This window comes from Strix aluco, chromosome 5 (genome assembly GCF_031877795.1).
Source record: "Strix aluco isolate bStrAlu1 chromosome 5, bStrAlu1.hap1, whole genome shotgun sequence".
Taxonomy (NCBI): Eukaryota; Metazoa; Chordata; class Aves; order Strigiformes; family Strigidae; genus Strix; species Strix aluco.
This window is the reverse complement of record NC_133935.1, coordinates 25486986-25508590: the sequence shown is the minus strand read 5'-3', so window position 1 is coordinate 25508590 and position 21605 is coordinate 25486986. Positions and strand designations below refer to the sequence as shown.

Genomic DNA, 21605 nt, shown 5'->3' with positions numbered 1-21605 from the left:
AACACCGTGCTGTGGCGGGGCGGGCTTGGCCCCCGAGGTGCTTTGGGCAGCGCCGGAAGGGCGCGCGGCGGCGGCGGCGGGGGGAAGGGCACTACGTGTCAAGGGAACTGGCATGTCAAGGTCGTTTATTTTTCTCAGAGACACCTATCCACGCTCATGATTGTAGCAGGGTAAAAAGCCTTGGTTCCTGTGTTACCAGTGCAAGAAGGCTGCCGTGCCCTGAAGGCAGCACCACCGCTCAGACGTGCCATTCCAGCCCTGAGCTGGGCAGGCATGGCACCTAGCCGAGGGGGAGCAGTGGAAGGCTAGGAGTGTGGTATCTGCAACGATCCTGCTTACAGCCAGCAAGAGCTCTGTGCCTGTGGGCTGGAAAAAAAGGAACATCGGTTTGTGCCAGTCAGTACATGTCTGGTATTTAGCTGATGGTCATCCAGCACTTAAACCCCTTCCTATCTCTGAAAGTTGGGTAACAATGTCAGCCTTTCCCCAGTCAGGGACCTCCCCTGATTACCAGGGGGGTTTCGCAGCCAGCCTTGGTTGGGCCAGGCTGAACATGAGGAAATGCCAGCAGCACCAGGTGGGTGGGACAGGACACCCAGGGAGGATGCACACTTGCTGCCCTCAGGACTCCTTCAGGCTTGGGGAGGTGAAACCATGGCTAGCCTGCTCTTGTGGTGGCCATAGCCCGCTTTGAGGGGGCAGCTGGGCTGGAGACCTCCAGGAGTTTCTTTTGGCCAACTTGTCAGTGATGCTGTGGGTGCATCCACCCAGCAGCAACATGTATGCCATGAGACTCTTCTGCCGCTCACAGCTATGCTCTTTACCATGATACAAACTAATCCAACAAAAGTGTTTTTCTGATGGCATGGCTGGGGTTAGGGTTTTGTGGGCCTGCGAATGTAAACTGGGCTGTGGGGTTTCTTCGTGCTCCTCTGTTAAAAAGCCAAGTCACAAACTACTGTGCTGCAGACCAAAACCTACCATGCATCTCTAAGGAGTTTATTATTGAAGTCAACAGGTTCCTTCTTGCATTTCCATGTGCGGGATGAGCCTGGAATAAGTGAGGCTCATGGCATGAGACAAGCCTCTCACAGGAATTGTTTATGACTGAAAGCCATGGGTGAGAAGTTTGAATGCTGAGCTGTGAATAAAGAGTGACTGAGGTCTCACTCAGAGACTAACTATGATAGTGGCAAACATTAAACTTAACAGACTTTTTAATATCTCAGATTTTGACTTACAGCAACCTCATTAAGCAGGACAAAAATAACCTCAGCAAACTGGATAACCTGATGGAGAAAGGCTGCCTTCCTAAGCATAGCAGGCAAATGCAGGGAGAAGAAATTACACCCATTTATGTGAAATAGCTATAAATGTGGACCAGCACTCATCTCTGTGTTCTTATGCTAGACTGACAGCTTCCTTTCGCATTTTAACCAGAAACTGTATTGAAGCAAGCTGGGCTAAAAATAAACACAATAGGGGTGATTGTATAAAGCCTTTTAGAGTCTAGGTTACAATGCAAATTCATAAACAAGGCCCAAATAACAAAGTGAAAACACAGTCCCCCCAAAAAGAGAGACTTTTAATTTGCCTTCTGTTTTCTCCTGTCACACACCCATGAATCACCTTTGCAGCCAGAGGCACCTCAAACATGCACCCACGGGTCTCTGGGGCCTAGCTGCATTTCTTACCGCTGTTTGTAAGGTGAAAACAAATGGCAGCTGCATTAATAGCTTAAAAAGAAAAAAGCTTAAAAAATTTTAAAAAATAAAAATTGAACCCTCCCCATTTCGATCTGGGAGACCTTCCCAAGCCTCGCACGGCCGGCGGACGCGGCTTGAGAAGATAAAGGCGGTTGGGGGGGGCGGTTGGGGCTGTCACCTCAGTTTTATTGCGCAGGTGGGTGAGGGGCTGGCGGGAACGGTCTCCAGCCTAAGCCTGTGAGGCGGCGCGACGAGACGCCTTCGGGGGCGCTGCGCCACCTCATAGGACCCGCCCGGCCCAAGCTCCTCCTCACAGCCCTAGCCCGCTCTTAGCCTCATCTCCTCTTCCCTACCCAGCGCCATGCCGCTCTCTCCTTTCTCCCTGGTGCTCTTGGGGCTCCTGGGGGTCCTGCGTTATGGCGGTGCTTCAGGTGAGTGCGGCGCACGGTGAGGGAGGGACTGTGGGCCGTGGCCGCCATTAAGCGGGCGGAGGGCCGGTGGAGCTCGGCTTGTATCGGCGAGGGGCTGGTTTTTGGCCGAGTTGATACATCCAGCAGGACGGAAGGGAAGGGGCTTGTTGTTAGGAGGGGCCTGCAGAGCTTTTTGGTGGGGGATGTCCCAGGTGGCGGCGGGGCGACCGTCTTGGAAGGTTGAGCAAGAGTGAAGATCAAAGTGAAGAATGCAGCTGTCTGCGGAGCTGGAGAAGAGTTTTATATATTCGTGGCTTTTGATGTGGGCAGGGAGAACCCATTACCCCCCCTTTTTTTCCCTTTTTTTTTTTTTTTGTTTTTCACAGCTTAATTGCTCAGAACACCATCATTTTAACTCTTCTATGGATATGCTGGACTAATTTTAACTGTGCCGTTGCAGGGATACAGGGTCTGGTGTAGAGTCATATTTCTTCTGAGGAGACAAGGTGACATTCACTACCTAGGAGTTTATATGAGAAAGGGAACAGGGTTAATAGAGGGAATTTTTGTTTTTGTTTTGTTTTTTTTTTTTTACCATGTACAGCTAGCTGGTTGTGGGTTCACAGCACTGGGCGAATTATGTGTTGAAAACCACTGTCACTATAAAATTAAGGAAATGATTAAGGAAATACCCCTAGAATTTGGAGCTTGGTTGCTAAAATTACTTGCTGGCCATGCTGATGTAATCTGCCTTTATTTGGTGTGGGTTTGTTTTTTTTTTAATTCCCCTGTGTTCCTGCATGTGACTAAAATAGGCATCCAGAGGTAAATGTACTACAATGAGTATGGCCTGTAAAGATTTAACAGTTGATTACTTTTTTTTTTGGTTAAACTCTAAATTCTTACCTGTTCAAATAAAGGAAAAATTAGTCGGTTTCAGGGGTAATTCAGAGATAAGCCGGTAGTCCCTTATGTTAGGGCTGATGTAAGCCTTCTCTTAGTTTTTCTTTATTTTTAAACTTGCTTATAACGAAGCTTAATTGTCCAAAAGGAGAAATCTACTCATGGGATACTTTTCAAGGCTGCAGGAATCAGTCTCAGGTGTGGAAGATTTCTCATGTCATGGGCACCCCTGCCCTGGAGTCTCATGCCCAAAATCTTAGTGGAGAGCTGAGTTCCCTGCTTCTTGCAGGCCCTAGAAGCTTATGTTTGGCACCTGATGGTGGCAAGCAGGTCTGAGAATGAAGTCTCAGTGTTCTTGGATGTTAATGTTTATATTAAAAGATGCTTGGCACCTGATGGTGACAAGCAGTTTGCTCCCAGATTTTATTGAAAATAAGTCATGTGTTGAGTCATTTTTTTTATAGTATGTAAAAAAAGTGGAATGAATATGGGACTAAACTAATTGCTTTGCCTTGAAGGAGCCTGTTACTCTATTTCCTTGCAGAATTAAGGATGGAGGGGGGGAAGTATTTTCCTCATGAAAAGCTAATAAGCTGTGTAATTTGTGTACCAATGTCTAGCTGATCATTAGGCCCTTTATACAAGGACACTTGCTAGTGGTTCACTTATTTGAAATTGTATTGTGGTTATTCAGTCTTGGACACCCAGGTTTGCAGGGGTGGGCTCTGCTATCTCCTAATACTAGAAGATCCTGCTTGGTTTTAAACGTGCTGATAAGTAAAATCTGTGCATGGTGGCCTGTATTACCTCTCTGGGGTTCTGATGGACTGCAGCTCTTACTATTTGTGCAGAAGTGTTTTACATATCATGTTTGTTACTTTCCAGGGAGCTCCACCTTCGTGAAGCAGGAGTGTATCTGGCTACACCCAAACCAGGTTGCTGAGTGTGGAAAAAAGTACAGCAAATTTATAGTGTAATCAGGGTTGAGCAGTGCCCTTTTCATAAAGGGAGCTTATCTGGATGAATTTAGTTTGTGCTGGCTGTTTAGTCTATGCAGAGACAACATTTGAAAATAAGGCTCTCGTGAAGCTCTTCAGCTGTCTGAATGCATTGGACAGCTGGTCATTTGCATCTTGAAGCATTATTGCCCAGATGCACAAGTGACATCTTAATAGTGCCAGCAATGTGACTGAGGCCAGGTCTTGCATGTTCTGGCTGATAATGAAAGTGGATTAGTAAAACTGTAAGCAGGTGAGGTGAGTGGTACTTTCCTCACTTTTCAGACTGTAGAAGACCTCCTGACCTCTAACGTGGTGAACAGAATAGTTTTTTTGGGATGGGAGTGGTGTGGTTGGTGACAAGCCACATTCTGTGGCACTGTCTGCTTTAAACATCAAACTGTGCTCTAAGCATGAGTCTCACTATGCACACAACTAAAGTTGAGAAGCTTTTGTAAGTCTTGCTTTTGGGGGTGGGGTGGGTGATGTCTTTATTTGGGGTTTTACTAGTGTGGGAAGGAAGAGACCTTGTAGCAGGACTCTGCTATGCATACATGTTTGCATGGCCTTACAGGTCTGATATAATATGGCTGCTGGCTTTACTTTCTTAACTGTATACTCATGGTTTCCCTACTCAAACTAGTTTTCAGTCTGAGCTTGCATTTCATCTCCATTAAATGTCTTCATGTGACTACTTGTTGACACGTTCCCTACACTGGAAGCTTCTTCTACTTAATACTTATGTAAGGTTATTCTGCAGATCCACTGTAAGTTGGTTGGCACAGAGTATAAATGCATTTTCTTTGACTGTAGGGAACGTCTTTGAGGTAAGCATAATGTTTAAGCATGGCTCTGTAGGTAAAGACTATTCCTGTATATGCAGCAATGGTATTTCTTCAGCCATGTTTCTTAATGGAAATTGGACTGATAGGTGTAATCAAGAACCTTGTTAACTGTTTCTTGGTGATGGGGACTGACACTTGACTATTGGAGCAGGAAATGTGTTTTACTTAAAACATCAAATGAACTGAGAGCTTGGCCCTGAATCAGCAGAGTGGAAATGGTTCACGCTGGGTGTTGCTGGTTGGGGAAACTGCTGTCACAGGGAAGGGATAATAAATATTGGCCTTCTGTAGGGTTGATTACTTTGTTGCTTAGAGTTAGGAATAAGGACTTTTGATCTTGGAAGAGCTCTGAGAGGTTCGATTCCTTTGCTGTCTTTATTGGTTTTGCCTTTCATGTGGGAGAAAAGGTATAATGTGGAGTGACAGAGTAGACTGTTCTCCATCTCTGTTCATCAGTTATTTTATATGCTGGACTGTCTGTGCTCCTGGTTTAGTATTGGTAGTAGTATACTGAGTAATACATGCTCAATACTCCAGCTTTGCTCTGCTCTTGCTCCGTTTCAGCAACACTGACTTAAAGTATGTTTTCAGTTGATAATCTCTGTAATAGTGAGGGTTCCCTCTCTTGTATCTAACCCAAAACTACCGACATGCAGTGACCATCTTACTTGTCCCTACAAGGCGAAGAAGAGGGGATAGCCTGGCATCTTACAGGGTGTTTCCAGACCTTCACTGTTTGAAGCAAGTGAAGCAATAAAAAAAGCTGGGATGCCTGGATTTTGTTCCTGGATCTGTTGCTGACTTGCTGGGTCAACTACCTCATTTCTGTGGTGGTGTTATCTTTGTTGCATGTGTTGCTGAACCTGCAGCCCTGTTTGGTGTCCTACCTTCAGTGAGATCAAGCTTGCATGCTGTGGCCAATACGATGTGTTCATGGAGGTCTCTGTATCTGTCATTCAGAGCATCTTTGACAACACTGAATTCTGGATGGCTTGGTCTAATACCTGTCTGAGAACTTGTGATAGCAATAGGCCTGATGAATTGTGAGCTGGTTAATTTGTCTGGCTTTCCATGCTCCCTTTCTGCCTCAGACCACCAGTGGACTTGTTCAAATGATGGAAAAAGGGAAGGCTGGGAAGGTGCTGTAGCCTGTGGCCATGTAGCAGTTACTTTCCCAGCAGACTTCCTAGAAGGTTCTGCTGCTCTGCAGTGCTTGTGAACTCTCCTTTTAATCATCTTTCAAGCCTGGCTAGAAGTGAGATTTGAGGAGCCTGTGAACAACAAGCTGAAAAATTCTTGTCTGATAGATGTAGCCATTCTTGTTCTTCACCCTGAATCTATGCTCTTCTGTCCAGACTTTGGTTTAAAATATGTCAGATGCACTGTTTTAGGAGCAATTATGCAAACGGCAAAGCAATGTAGAACACCATGCCTTAATTTACCATACTAATTAAACTTGACATTTAGAGTCTCATGATCATGTTGAAGTATTGGCTGCATGTCTTGCTGATGAATCTGTTCTTATTTATGCAGAGTCCTCTGATTTATGCAGAGCGGAGGTGAGAAACAAGGCAGAGCAATGCAGGTTTTTTCCCCCCCTTGATGTAGAGCATAGAGAGGATGTATATGGTTTCAGCTTTTTCTTTAAAAGAACATCTAAGTGTGAACATCTTGCAATTCAGGAAACTGCTGAAGTTCTTGAAGATCAAAGAAAAATAATTTTCCTGCATCTAAGCTTTCACTCCAAATTTCTGAGTGCATAGATGTATAGTCTGTGCCTTTTGAATGCTTTTCTTTAGCATGCATACTGCTAGTTGCATTTCTGGTGGAGCTTAAGCACTAAGACTGAAGAGGTCTTGTGAAGGGGAAGATATCTGAATGCTGCTCAAGGGACTTCAGTTAAGAAACTGAAGAATACACAAAGCTTTTTTGTAGCTCTAATTTTGCATTCATTACTGTTTGAAAACATGAAGTAAACTTTGTCTACCTTAACATGCGGATGATGGGACAGTAAAATGGAGAACCCTTTTTTCCTCAGAGATGGTTTATGATCCCCATATTTCGGCTGTGGTTTATTGGTGATGCAGTACTGATAACAACTGAATTTTGGGGGTGAGCATGTAAGGGTCGAAGTTAGCAAGATGAGATGAGTTGAACTTTTCCTCCGCTTTCTACTTCTGCTGTGAGGTGAGTGGAGGGAGCATGAGGGTAGGAGCTCACCTCTGTATATCATCAAGAGGTAAAGAAGCTGGCCAAAGATGAAAATTCTTGGCAGGGAAGAGTGAAAAATAACATGAGAGGAGTTAGAGTACTGGGTACAGTTTCGGATGAGAAGACTGTATATCCCTTTTTTGGGTGGGAGACCACCTGAGACACCAGCAACAGTGTATATGGGATGGTGCTGTTGATTACTCTGTGCTCTTGTTGGAGTACTGGATAGTATCAACCCTTTACACTAGAAGAGGCAACTTTATTGAGGAAGTACTGTGTGTGTGTCCAGGCTCAGTAAGTTTTAGGTCCACTGCGCTACTGTGTGTGCGTGCAGGGAAATTCAGGGAAAAACCTGGAAGGCGTTGTACATGCTCTGCAAGCATCTAGTCTGCCCACTAACCACTAACAAAAGAGAATCTTGTGGCTTCTGTGCAGCTGTTTCTCTCTCTTCCTTGTCTCTCAAGAGCCCAGCACAGGGAGAAATCAAGCTTTCTTGCAGGACTTGAATGACAAGCCAAAGCTGATTCTCAAAGAATATTATATCCTAGGTCATGTGGTTCTCTTTATATTTAAATGACAGTGGATCATGGGATTATGCTCATCATAGGAAGAAATGGTCTTGGTTCTGTCTTGGAAAAATTAGTCAAATTTTTAAAGAGAGAAATTGGGGTCCAGCAGTCATAATAATTAAGAATAGTGTGGGAGCAAAAGATGTGTGTGAAATAACTGCAAGTGGGTAAGTATACATATGTAAACTACAGATTGACTGCATTATAGAAGTTGACTCTGACTCCCATGGTCTATGGGAATTCACCCAGGAAGTCTAACAGGTATTGTGCAAGTTGGTTGGCAAATACAAGCATACCTGCCTGTATTTGCCAAAGAGCAAGTAGTCTGCAGTATCCTCTCTTATTTACTCTACTGAATGTTACTTGCTGTTGATTGCACTAGCTGGTCAGCTGCTGCTGGTGTCTATTGCTGAGGAGCTCAGCTGTATTAGATACTGAGCTCCTGGCAGGAAATCTGCCCCAAGTGCTTAGGTGAGTGCCAGGCCGCATGGCAGGTTCTCTAGCTGTATCTGTTCTTGGAGGTATAGCTCTGTATAGTCATCTCTGAAACCTTAATACAACTTACAGGATGAGTAGCATAAAACAGCATCTTGCTGTGTTCCCAGCTGACTAATATTGGGCTACTAGAAGCTTCCAGGCTCCTCTTGGTAATTGCTTCCCTCTAGAAAAAAAAAAAGTGTCTTCCTTTTTTTGTAATGCAGGTCTTCTTGAGCTCTCCTTGGGAAAATTCAGAAATGTGCTACTTAACCAGACCAATCCAGAGGAAGCTGTAATCAGGAACATTGCAAGCAATGTGACTGTCGTTATTTTTCAAGTACATGCTCAGCAAAGTGATGTGGTGATATCCTTTGATAAGGTATGGTAAGAGTGTTACTTCTGTCCTTAAGTGCTACTTTTCCTTCAGAAATGAGTTAGCTCTGGTACATGTAGGAATATAGAACTGTAGTTATATAAATTATCTGAGTATCTTATACTGTCCAAGAGCCACGCAGGTTATTTTAGCTTCAGAAATCCTTTCTTGTCATAGTTGCTGTTTTGGAGGACTGAATGCCAAAGGAATTCAGAGCTGGCTTGAAAACATTGCAAGGCTCTTTGTTCTTGGTGGAAGGGATGCTTTTGACTCAGTAGTCAGGCTGCTGACTACTATCCACCAGCTTGTCAAATTAAAAACAGATTCATAAATATTTGCTGGGCACCTTATACACTAAACGTGATCACTTTGTGATGTTTAGTTGCCTGCTGTTTATGTGGCTGGGATCTAGCCACTACAGATATAGAATCACAGAATGGTTTGAGTTGGAAGGGACCTTAAAGATCATCTAGTTCCAACCCGCCAGCTGTGGGCAGGGACCAGGTTGCTCAAAGCCTCGTCCACCCTGGCCTTGATGGTGTCTTGTTACCCCAGCTCCTTGTCCTGAATCTTAATTCTCCTTTGGCGTATGGAGAAATTCCTTCATTGTACTCCAGTGAAGGCTGCTAATTCTAGCCAACAATATAAGCATTCTTATTCTATACACTAGCCTTAGTTTGTCCTGTCATTACTGGGATGCAATCTAAAACACTGATTTTTTTTTTTTTTATGGTGCTGTGAGGCTCTAAGTGGTATTTGAGCAAAAACGTAGACTAAGCTGAAGGTAGAAGATTGAGATCTGACAGCTGCCATCCAGTTTCTCTCTCCCCATCAGTGTTTTCCAAATGAGAATATACTGAGTGCCAAGAAGTATCCTGGGAAGTTTAGGAGATGAATAACCTGTAACACAAGTCACCCAGCTCAGTCGTCTTTGTACTGGTGAAATAGCCAGGATTACAGGGCTAAGGGTTGCTGTTACACCTATTCAGTCTTTGATTACCACTGGTAGAATCTTCTGCTGTCAGTTCAGACCCTCTTTGCATTCACGGGCCTTACCAGGCCAAGGACAGCGATGCATAAATATGGCTGTACTGCTTCTAGGGCTGGCCTGCCTCTAGAAATATGAAGCTGAGCTAGACCTTAAAGTCTGCCAGGTCCAAAGTGCTTCCTCACAGTGTTGCCTCAGGTAACTGTGGCCTTCTTGGACAAAAGCACATTTGCCATGCTGAAAAATAGATTTGACTGCAGGTGAATTAGTTGTTCCAGCCGTGTGAGTGTGATGCTGCCGTTGCTGCCTGATGTTTCCTCAAGACCCCTGGTTCTGAAAGGGATGGTGGTGGTTGGGGATTGGGTCAGCAGCTGACCTGGCCCCAAGCACTTGTCTGGCATGGCTAATGTTAAGCCAGCTGTCATACAGTCATCTCCATTCTGGTGGAGATAGTGAGGTGCTTCTGCGCTTTAGTTCCCAGAATGCTCTTTAGTGCTGCCTCACAACTTTGGGAGGGATATTCCAATCCTTTTACACCTTTATTAGTCAATCCATTGCTGTGCAGCAGTAGACTTCAACTAGCTAGATTTCTCTGCAACTAGCTTGTGGTTATTAACTCTTTAGTAGTCTCAAACTTATCACTTGGGTTTTTGAGCCTGAGCAAGGCAGTGTGTGGTGTCAGAGACCACTCCCTTTTTTCCAGCTCCTTTATTCCATCTTCCTTTTCTTACCAGCTAGCTAATGACTCAATGCCTCATCTGTGTCAACTGGCACCAAAACCTGTGCCCTACAGGTTTGTGGCAGGAATATGACTCCTGTGCAATACATCAAGCTGTGGTAGAAATCTTCTCAAGAAGAACTGCTGGTTTATATAATTTGTTTCTGTCCAGAATCCATCTGTGAACAGCTCAGGAACTGGAGTAGACAAAGGACTGGTTTCCATCCTTCGGCCCCAACAGAGCGTATGTACATGGTACCTTCGGTCACTGGTTGCTAGCCAGGTGCTCAGCACAGCTATCTCTATTCCCTATATGGAGAAAGGTATGTTCTTATTACTTGTTAAGGGATACCAGCTCTGCTTATTACAAATTAATGATGAGATGAAGTGTTGACCTCTCAGAGGTGATATTCTTACATGGTGCAAACATATTATGGAGATGCCAGAAATTCTTTTGAAATGGGCTGAAAAAGTTTTGTATCACTGCTGAATTGCAAGTTGTGTATAGGATGTGCTGTATGGTCTTGTCACTACTTCAGCTTTAGAGTAGTAAACTGCTGTGTATATGTATCAGGACCTATCTTAGACTGCAGTGGAACCACTTGTGTTGCCTGCAGGACTAGAACCTGACAATTTTATGTGGTCAGCAAGCAGACAATACCTGCAACTACATGCATTGCTGAGGTCTTAGAACTTTTTTCATGTGTAAGGGGAAAGTAAAAACTGCTACAGTTTTCTGTGTTCTAGATCCTATTCCTGGAGGCTGCAATCTAGAATTTGACTTGGAAGTGGATCCAAATATTTACCTAGACTATACATTGGTTGACATACACATCAAGTTTGCCCCTGCAAACTTGGGATATACCAGGTGTGTGGAAAAACTTCAGTGCACTGAGCAAGACCTTCTTTGTCCTATATTTGGCCAAGATCATAGAACAAGATTCTGCTGAAAAAGCTGACCATCCAGCTGCTGGCAGAAATCTTGCTTGCTGCAACAAACTGAAGTAAATAAGGAAAAGAAAAGGGGGAGAGGTAATATGTGAGAGAGACAAAAGTTTAGAGTTGCATCTTGTGGGAGAGGTTATGCAACTTCAGATGTGCAAGCAGTCAGCAAATACTGGATCTTCCCATTCTTAATAATGACTTAATCTGTTTGAGGAGCAATTGTGTATTATGGCCAGTTTAATCCCTTTGTGAGTACTGAAGCGTAATAATGACCTAAAGTTTTGTTTAACATTGAGATTTCAGGTTAAGGCATTATTCCCCAAATGGTGCTTGGTGTCACAGGTGATAAGCAGGAAATGGGGAGGACTATGTTCAGAGCTGTGTATATACAGCATGCATAGGAAAACAAAGTGATGTTGTGGTCTTTGGGTGTTGTGACCTCCTGGAATTCTTGGGCTGGTTCCTTATGACAAGTCATAGGAAGCCACTGTAAAGGCAGGTACCAGCATAGACACTACCTGCATCAGGGTGATTCTGCATGGTACTGCTGTAGTCTCACAAACATTTAGTCTAGTTTTGAATTAGTTGCTGGTGTTAACTGCTAAAGAGTAGAAACGAAGCACTGCCAGCTGAGATGGGTAACTTCTGAAAACTAATGTTAAGATCTGGGGGCTTGTGCTGGGCACATAGCTGATCTCTTTTTAATTGTAGAGGAGCAAACCCACCATCCTGTGATTCAGGGACTGGTCAGAACTCCAGATGGCGACTGCGCTATGATGTCTACCGGTACTTCTTACCAGAGAATGATCTTTCTGAAATGGTACTCATGAGCCACATACAGAAGATGTCTGAGGTGCAAAGTATCAAAGCCAATGGCATTAAAGTAAGTCTAAAGCACTGGTGTGTACCAGGCATGTGGCAGTGGCACTATCTTATGTTTTCTCCTCCCCTGTGCTTATCTTCCTTGAGTGGTGACATAAGCAAGCTGCTGATGCTTCAGGCTTCTTGTGTCTGTCTGGGATTTCTGACTCAGAAGTATAGCGAGTGACATGTAGAAAATGGCAACCATTCTCTCTTGGGATAGAGGTGGCTAGTTAGCACAGCCTGAAATGTGGCAGAATTGAGTCTTCTTGTAATGAATTCTGATATTAGGTAGATATTAGTGACTGGTCTGTGAGTTTTTTGCTATGTCTTGCACCCTTTTCTCAATGCCATGAGCTCTTACTGCAGTGTCTTTTGCTTGCTTTAGCCCCAGTGCTCCTTCAGTGATGTTGAAGCCAGCTTGCCTGCAGCTATACCACCACTGAGTGCGTGTAAATCCAGAAGTAGAGCCACTTCTGACAAAGATGGATAGTTTCCTATGATGCCTGATAAATGCTGGGGTCTAGCATCCCCAGATGCTGAGGATTGAGTAGGGAATGCAAGGAAGAGAGGAGGGGAGAGAATATAGTGGAACTGGACTAGAAATGTGCACCATTTGGAGTGGCATAAAGAGATCCGATATGTGAGAGCAAACACTAGCTGCATGCTTACCTACCCCACAGCAGAGAGATTGGAAGGGACGGAGCGGAGAGAATCTCAGTGGCCGTGACCTGTCTGGCCTTGCTAGGGAGTGGAATGACAGCCTTGCCTGCTCCAGAGGCCAGACCTGGGGTAGGAAACCTGAACTGTCCCCTCAAATGGGGAGGAGGAAAACTCGAGTGGGAGAATCTTCTCCCCTGTCAAAAAATATACAAATGCTGAAGGAAGTAGAGTTTGTCCTGTGAGCTGTTAATGCTTCAATTGGTGATACTGAGAGGGTTCAGAATAGGAGAACTCTTACCTGGAGTTCTTGCTGATCATGTTCCTTGAGCTGCTGAGTATTGCCTGAGCTGTATGGACACATCAGTATGCCATCAATAGCAGTGACAAGCAGTTCCTTGCAATTAAAAATATTCTTTACTGTTCCAGATGCTTACATTGACAACTGATGACAAGACCAATGTCTACTTTTCCTCACTTCCTGGACAAGGTGTAATCTACAACATCATAGTATGGGATCCTCTTTGGAATACTTCTGCTGCATACATACCTGTGCATACATATGCCTGCAGCTTTGCTGACCTAGTGGATAACTGCTCTTCTCTCAGTAAGTTGGGACTTGTACATCCTTGCCAACTCATCTTAATCTTCTTGTGCTCCAACATGCTGAATGGTGCTTTTGAGATTTAGGGGCTCTTTGTTTTACACTGGATATATTTTGTTACTTGATGGAGTCTGCTTCTTGATTGAGGAGAAATTCTAGAATGATGAACTAAGACTAAGGAGAACTATTAACAACTGAAGGTTTAACTTAATGGAGGCTTAATTTGTGGCTTGCAAATATATCTTTCAGTTCTGTAGTGCTACTCTAGCTTTTTTCATTTCAACTGGTACATAATCTTAAATCACTTGTAGGACTATGGATGGTGCATGTGAAACTAAACTAATAAAACTAATTAGATTAGGTTCCAGCCTGATTTTTCTAACTATGCTGGTGCTAACAGGAATTGGTAACCTACAAATATTTTGAAAGGAGATAGTCACATAAAATAAGCATAAAGTGAATGTCAGCAATAGTGGAACTGACTGCAAAGTCGTGTTACTTTGTACAAAGTTATATAGTCATAGAATTTGAGTAGAAAAAGAGCAAAGCTGCCACTCCCATTATGACTGCGGAAGGGACAAGAATAACGGGTAGAATATGGCTTATAAAGTAAGATTTGTTGTCATGATTATTTTCTTATCATATACTGCAACACAAGTAACTCTGGTGAAACTCAGGGGTTGTCTTATGACAGCATGAGACAAATTATCTAGGCTAAACCTCTCATCTAATTCAGAGAACTAGGAAAACATGGCTGGCTTTTTCAAATAGCTTAAATACCAGCAAGAATTTTGCCTAGGAGACAGAGGTGAGCCATACTGGAATGCTGATGGTCCTTTCTGTTGCATGGAAAATATAAAAGGGAGATTATGGTGAAGGCTGCAGTGATAAAGACGGTAGCTGCTGCCTGGGTCACTAATCCTGTAGCACTGGCTTTTATAGATGATTGGATGCCCTTTTTTTGAAGTTGAGCAGAGAATTTTCAGGTAAAGCTGTTATAAACAACAAATTATGGATACTTAACTAATTGTTACAGAAACTTCAGTCTTTTGAATAAGGAGGAAGCTCTTGATTTCTTAATGAGTCTGGAACTACTTCAATATTCAGTTGGAGATCCTATCAGGATAACTGTTAGTTCAGGCATTGTAGATCTGCTCACATGGTGTGTCTGAAAGAGTGGCAGCTATTAAGTTATCAGTAGACTCAGTGACAGCAACCTGACCTCACCTAATCTCATTGTTGGGACTACTAGGTGGAACGTTCTAGTAACCCTTTCTTTCTCCTTGTAGGTAAACTTTCTACCAAAGTATTCTTCACTGCTCTTGCTGTTCTTGGCCTTTTTACTTGCTTTTTTGGACACAGATTCTGGAAAACAGGTACTGAATGTTTTCTCTGTGTGGTTTTTTTTTTTTTTTCCTCCTCATAAACCTGGTTGGCATTTCATAACTGTAACTTAGGATGGTGGTGTTACTACTAAGATTCACTTCATAGTGATTATGGCCAGTTAGGTCCACTGCTTTGCTTGTACAGGACCCGAGCTTTTAAGCACAGAGCAAGAAGTTTCTGGTATGCAAAGAATAGAAACATAAAACTAGGGTGCATGCTGGGCAATGTAGATATAAATATGTAATTTTTTGACCACTTGAAGTGCTTGAGGACACCCCTTTGCAGACCAAAGTGTTGTCTGACTTTCCTTTTATGCTTCTCAGCCAGTGAGCTGATATGTTCCTTCCCTGTTGTAACATGAAAATGTCTGAATTTGTATTGAAGTGGGTTTGGTATGAAGTGATATGACAGCATACTAAATCTTTTTTCCTTTGTTTGTAGACTTAGTCTTCATGGGCTTCATATTCACAGCATTCTTCTTCTTCGTATTCATTACGAGGGTAACTGGCCTTGGTTATGACTGTGAGTAGATGTGTCAGGACACCCAATCCTCTTCCCAAAGGATTGTTGTTATGAATCCTTTAAGTGAAACCTTAGTAGTGCTTGTTGCTGACCACCCTCAGGAAGGATAGGAGGATAATATCTAGGTACTTGAACTGAGCTCTGATTACCTATGAGTAACAACAGAGTAACTGTTGCTTCCAACATCAAATAGTGATGCAGAATTAATAGCTACAACTATAAAAGACAAATTTGAATATCTGTCCAAGGGAGATAACAGGTTTTTAGAAAATCCGGAAACTTGCAGGATACTTCCTTCATACGTCTTTAATAATGGGTGAAACTTGGTTTCAGATCAAATGCAGATTTCATCTGTAAAGTGGAAGTGGAATGTCTGCACCCTGCTTGTTAGACTAGCTAAAATTAGTTCCTTTTGTCTTTGTGTAACCACATATAGTTAACATTTTTGGTACGTGTGCGTTATCTGTCACAACCATAAGTGCCCTAGGAACTCAAGGTACTAATGTATATAGTAGCAAGACTTTCATTCCAGCCCTGTGCTGTTCTTTCAGTAACACCTCTGGAGTTGCAGACTGGAGTCTTTAGTGAAATGCTTGAAGCAAAGACTGATACTCTTGTTTGGCTTTTTCCAGAAAGTTTTTGTTAGGTAACAAGTCAAGTAAAGCTGCTGAACACATTGTTGCTGTAACTGAAGTTTTCAGAGTGTTGGAATTTCCCCTTTTCTTTTTCAGTGCGTCTTACTTTAACAGCAGTAGCTGGAATTATTGGAGGGCTTTTCCTGGTTGCAAGCTGGTGGAGATTTGGCTCTGTCCTACTCTGTATGTTTGTTATTGGACTTGTGCTGGGATTTCTGTTTTCATCGACGGTCTTCTTTACTCCACTGGGTATGCACTGAAATACTCTGCTGCAAAGTGCTGGCTAGTGAGTTATGTGTTCCTGTACAGGGACACTGCAAGGCTCTAAGATGAATGCCACTATCTGCTTTATCTTAGTATGATGTTTAACTTCCCCTTTCCAGTGTTGGGAGGAACAGAGATGTACCTGAAGCTGCCTTTCAGGTGTGCTGTAATTAAAACTACTTAGGGGATCTGGACTGGTGGGAAAAGGAAACTGCTTTCTCTGCAGAGAACTTGCTGAGGCTCTTCATCTCAGCAGTCTGTGACACCAGCTCTGCTCCAGGCATGCACTCACTGTCTGTCTTGTCCTCTATCCAGAACAAGTCACAGTAGAAAATCTGTAGTCTAACTTGAAGGCTTCAGGCATAAAGGGGTCATTGATTAAGAGGAGTTCTTGCTGTTGCTTTTCACCATACTACAGTGCAAGGCTCTGGGAGCACTGCACTGTAAGTCAAACTTGGATTTGCAGCTGGATTGACATCATCAGAGTCTTTAGAATGACTTTGAGAGAAACAATAGACAAATCACTTAAAAGCAAGCAAGGCTGCTGAGCTGGAATCCCTCTGGGACATCAGAGCATCAGCCACACTGCTTTCTCTATTGTAATTTTAAATCTCAAAACTCTTCTACTTAAGATCCCTTGGTGGGAGAGTGTTTTTTATTCTCTGGTCATCTGTTTGACTCAAGCCACAGTTCTGTGATAATCCATGCAGTCCCTGGTTGCTCTTCATTAAATTAAAACAGGAACTCAGCTGGGGGTCAGCTTGTCCCCTCTGTTTGGTTGACAGGCCTTAGAAAGCAGGGGGAGCAAGTAGTATTTGAATGACTTAATTACTCTTCCTAAAGCCAGAAGAATTTGGTGCCTTGTGTTGTTGTGATGACTGCATTTGCACCATACTCTGGAGTTAAACTTGCATAATGTGGGTGTATAGATTATAAACCTATATAGGCAACAAAATGGCTTCTTACTGGGCAGAAGTACTCTGGTACTTTTCATTCTTAGCAGATCAGTAATGTATACCTCATCAAAAATCTTTTTCATGGACAAGATCTGCTGTCCTAACTTTGAGTACAGGACCTATACTCAACTGGGACAGCCTTTTTCTGTTCTTGTTTTGAGTAACTGTTACAATGCATCTTAAACAATCAGCATTTGAGCTCAAAAGCTAAGCTTTTCAACAATACTCCAGATATTTCTGAATGTACAGAACCTTTGGGGGAAAAAGCTCATCCCCAACCACTTGCAGAAAAGGAAATGTTTTACTAACTAGTAAATTACATGTGGAATATGACGTCTTTGCAGGAGACTACAGGGTCTTCCGTGACGATGTGGTGTTCTGGGTGACCTTTTCTTCTGTAGCCTTGATGATTCCAGTGCTTTTTGTTGGCTGTCCGAGAATTGTAAGTAATCTGCACCATCACCTCAGAAGGAGGGAGGAAGGGGTGTCAGACTTCTTAATGCAAAATGTAGTCCTGTGGGATATGCTTAGGAAACTTAACACAGCTTTATGAAGCTCAGCACAGGACCAGCTCTAGGGAGTTCCTGTTCAGCCCTACTTGTGCTAAATGGTCTATAAGCAAACGAATGACTTTTTGCAGTGTTGCACATAGCATCCACTAACACTTGCAATTAGTCCACTTCTGCTGTCTTTAACAGGATGTCTGGATAACAAGTATGTGCAGCCAGTTTCTTGTAGAGGAACTGGTACAAAATACTGCCTTAAGGAGCTGAGGAAGAGAGTGTTTATCAGTCTCCTAAAGCTGTGTGTTTTCTACCCCTCTAGCTGAACATACTGGCCTCTGGAATAGTAGGCTCTTATGCAGTTATCCTAGCTATTGCTTGTTATGTCTACACAAGTCTTGCTTACATCACCTTAGACCTACTCAGAAGGGTCCTCAATGATTACTTCAGCAGAGCTTATACCAATGTGCCTTTTCAAACAAATGGTGAGTACTGCTCTTAAGACTTTTTTTTTTAAGAAAACACAGCCTCTGTGGTTCCACTGTGAACAGTGAGTGAGGGTAGGAAGGGATGAAAGGAGAACACAGTAAATACAGTGTGAGATTTAACACCCAGATGATAAACCAGATTATAAATTCTAGTCCTCTAAAAGAAAAGCTGAGTAGAGTCAAAGGTGGCAACCTTCCAGCAGGTGTTATATAACAAAGACCCTTGTGAAAGGTGCTTCTCAGGCTTGGACTGCCACCTTGCTGATGGGTCTGCAGAGTGGGCAGTCAAAACGCCTAATATGGTGACTGAGCAGACTCATCTCTGACTCAATGGGTATTCTTGCCTTTGCATGGAATTACTCTAGGCATGTGAGGATGCAGAGACGATCCTTCCTTTCTGTCACTAAACTTGTTCAGTGTTTGTGCTTGGGAAAGGAAGGAATGTTCTGCTTTGATAGAGGAGTCTGTTTTCTCTTTTTCAGACTTCATTATCCTGTCAGTGTGGACAATGCTGGCCCTTAGCGGAGTGACTGTGCAGCTTCGCCGAGAGAGAAGTGAAGTGCCCTTCCCACCACACCCCTATCTCACCTGGAAGCGGGAAAGGGAGCGCAGAAGCACCAATGTCTTAGATCCTAGCCATCATATCCCTCCCCTAAGAGAGAGAATCCATAACAAGCTACTGCATATCAAAGAGTGTTTTCAGAAAGAGCAGCCAGCTGGTGAGAGAACTCCGTTGCTTCTGTAACCTGCCAAATAACTGGTGGGAACAGAGAGGAAGAATCTAGGAATGGTGAGATGAGTGATCACCAGCAAACCAGCCAGTGGTGCAGGATTTACCACTGCCAGTTTGTCATGCTTAATAAGAGGATCATATTTGCCCAACCTGGAAGAAACGTTACCTGTCTGGTATTTTTTTTTTGTGACTGACTGACTCCTCAATGGCCCGCTCAGCTTGCTGTAATGTGTATGTCTAGCTGCAGAATCTTGTACTAATGGTCAAGTACAGGTATTTATCTTGTGATGATGTGGTTTGATGCGTAGGTATGTGAAGTATAAAACAGCCCTTAGAAAGCAACCTGTACAATGCTGGCACTTCCCTCGCAGTGCAGAAATCACTGCTGGAATCCTGCCTGACTTGCTGCTGAAGGTGATCAGTCTGTTGGATTGCAAGAGATGAGAGATGGGGACCATACACAAAGAATTCTTCTAGCAGGAACTGAAGTATCACCTTCTAATATAGGTACAAAATGTGTGGCTGCAGACACAATTGTTTCCAGGAAGTATTACTGAACTTTGCAAGCTAAACTGAGTGGCTTGAATTTAAACTGCACTGAATTAACTGTTGTAAGCATGCGCACTGTGGCTCAGGAAATGGACTTGATCTGAGACAAGAAGACTTTCTCCCTTGCTTTTGGATGGTTCTGTAGCAAGCTGGTCATCTGGTCTCTGTGCAGAGATGACTGTGAAGAGAACACAAGAGGTTTGCCTCCTTGCTTGCTTTCTGAACAGCCTGTGTCTTGTTTCTGCTCTGGTATAATCTTTTTTTGATGGTGCTGTCATAAAAGAAAAACTAAATAAGCTCTTTGTAGCCAAATGCAGTTTTTTTTTCCTGGAATTGGTTAAAACACTATTTTTACTTTTAATCAATGTATCTTTTAATTTTGGCTTTAAGGGGTGAAAATGGCATCCAGCTAGCAAAATACTGGCTGGGATCCTTGCTGACCAAATGTGTTCCTTACCAATTTGGATTGCATCTGCCCAAAGCAGAATGCAGTATAAAAACAGATAAGGGACCACTCCTGCGTTCAGTGGAAGATTGTGATCTTGTGTGATGGCTTTGCTTCCTTAAAAACGACACATCCATTTTCAGAATGGAAACTGGAGTGCTGTGGTTTTGACTCACAGAAATGCACAAGCAGTCCTGAGGCAATCCTTGGTTTTACCTGCCCTGGGGGGCACCCCATACCCAGTCTTGGTCTTCATGCTCAGTGTTTACATGGTGATCTGTCATGCATTAGATGATGATTGAAGTCTTGCATCCTGTATCTCGCTACAGGTTGTGGTGGCTCTTCCTGCTGCTTCTTCTCATTATCTTTGTACCTTCAGTGTGGGCAGTGAAGTGTGTAGTCCTGTCTGAAGGGGAGTGGCTGGTTCTAGTACCGGAATGGAACTACCATGAGGGAACACCCTAGTGGTGGAAACTTAAGTTCTTGGGCCCCACTTTAAATTCTTGACAGTAAGTACGTAAGAAAGAACTCTTCATAAGGAAACTGGCAAAAGAACTTTATATGGAAACTTAGTTGAAACTTAAAACACCCTGGCAATAGAAAAGAATCAATGACTTCAAAATACTCCATTACCAGCCATTTTTCTTCAAGGAGTGAAAGCTTAATGACATAGTATCTGAGGTGACTGAGCTCATCTGATGTTTAGAGAGACAAATCCCATGATTGCTTGGAGCTGGAATGTCTGCCTCAAACAGCAGAGCAAGACTGAAATCCTGCAATTTGAGTCTTGCTTCACAGTGCTGTTTCATGGCACATGGGGATAAAGGAGGAGCTCTGTCCCTGACCTCTGGCAGGCTGATGCTTGCCAACAGCCCTTTACCGCACTGATACTGAGCATGTCTTTGCCGTATTTAATGGCAAGTAGCAAACACTTATTTGGTACACAAATGTTCTTAAACATGTTTACTTTGGGGTTTTTATAACTGCTGTGATTAACATTGTGGAAGAAACAAGTTTAACTCTAATTTTCTGTATCTTTTATAATAAAGATGTCTTTTGAAAGAATGTTGGAACTAAAGGGGTCTCTTTGAATTCAGTGATGCTTTTACAACTTAGTTTCTGCCTTTGGTGTTGTAGGGATAAGTTTGTTTTGAAAAAAATTTAGTCCCTCAAGGGGTGAGGATGAGGCGGGGAGCTTAGCTGACCTGTTGCAAGTACTTACTGTAGCTGCAGTGACACCCAGGGGCTGAGTGTGGTTATGTTTTGTGTGAAGCTAGTGGGGAAGTGCATGATCCAAAGAGGCTTTTTTGTATAGCTTTGTCAGACAAGGTTCTAGAGAACAAAGGAATGGTTGTCATCCGCTCTTTGACTGGAAACTAGGCTGCAAGATCATATAGGAAGTCTATGGCAGAACTGGGCTTTGAAGTCTTTTTCTGAGATACTGACTTCGAGATTTTCTTTTTTATTACTGCTAAAAGATGGCATGGGAATTTTCTTCCATATTCTGTAAGCCATAGTGAGTAACAGTGATAATAATCAGAATACACTAATTGATCCACAGGGGTGTTGAAGGGGTAATTTTCAAGGCTTTTTTTATGTACCCTCTGAGAAAGGAAAAGGAAAACTGGATCCTACCCTGCCATGCTTCTGTTCTGACTGCAGAATCTCATTGGAAGCATTTACTGCCTTGCTATGTTAGCTGCACTACCTTGCTAGCTTAAAATAATGCTAGCTGACATTCCTGGGGAATCGAAATCTAAACTACTTTCTTCTAGGTAGTGATTCCCCTGTAAAATCAGGTGTTTTGAAGCTTCAGGTAAGCTGAAGCTTTCTGGACTATGATGATCATCTGCTTC

At 43.1% G+C, this 21605-nt stretch overlaps 1 protein-coding gene across 6 annotated transcripts; it reads left to right on the top strand.

Moving 5' to 3' along the window:
* Positions 1–2008: 2008 nt before the first annotated feature.
* TM7SF3 (transmembrane 7 superfamily member 3) lies at positions 2009–20814 on the top strand. Of its 6 annotated transcripts, none has more exons than XM_074826464.1 (12): positions 2009–2137; positions 8344–8498; positions 10371–10521; positions 10946–11066; positions 11855–12026; positions 13094–13271; positions 14558–14644; positions 15096–15176; positions 15908–16060; positions 17376–17473; positions 17857–18019; positions 18505–20814. In XM_074826464.1, exons 1-12 carry the CDS (start codon positions 2068–2070, stop codon positions 18765–18767), a joined length of 1692 nt encoding a protein of 563 aa, XP_074682565.1. In that variant the 5' UTR covers positions 2009–2067; the 3' UTR covers positions 18768–20814. The 6 variants fall into 6 exon arrangements, with proteins under 6 accessions (XP_074682565.1, XP_074682563.1, XP_074682562.1 ...); XM_074826462.1 differs by having other exon boundaries at positions 10931–11066; XM_074826461.1 differs by having other exon boundaries at positions 8320–8498.
* The last annotated feature ends 791 nt before the right edge of the window (positions 20815–21605 follow it).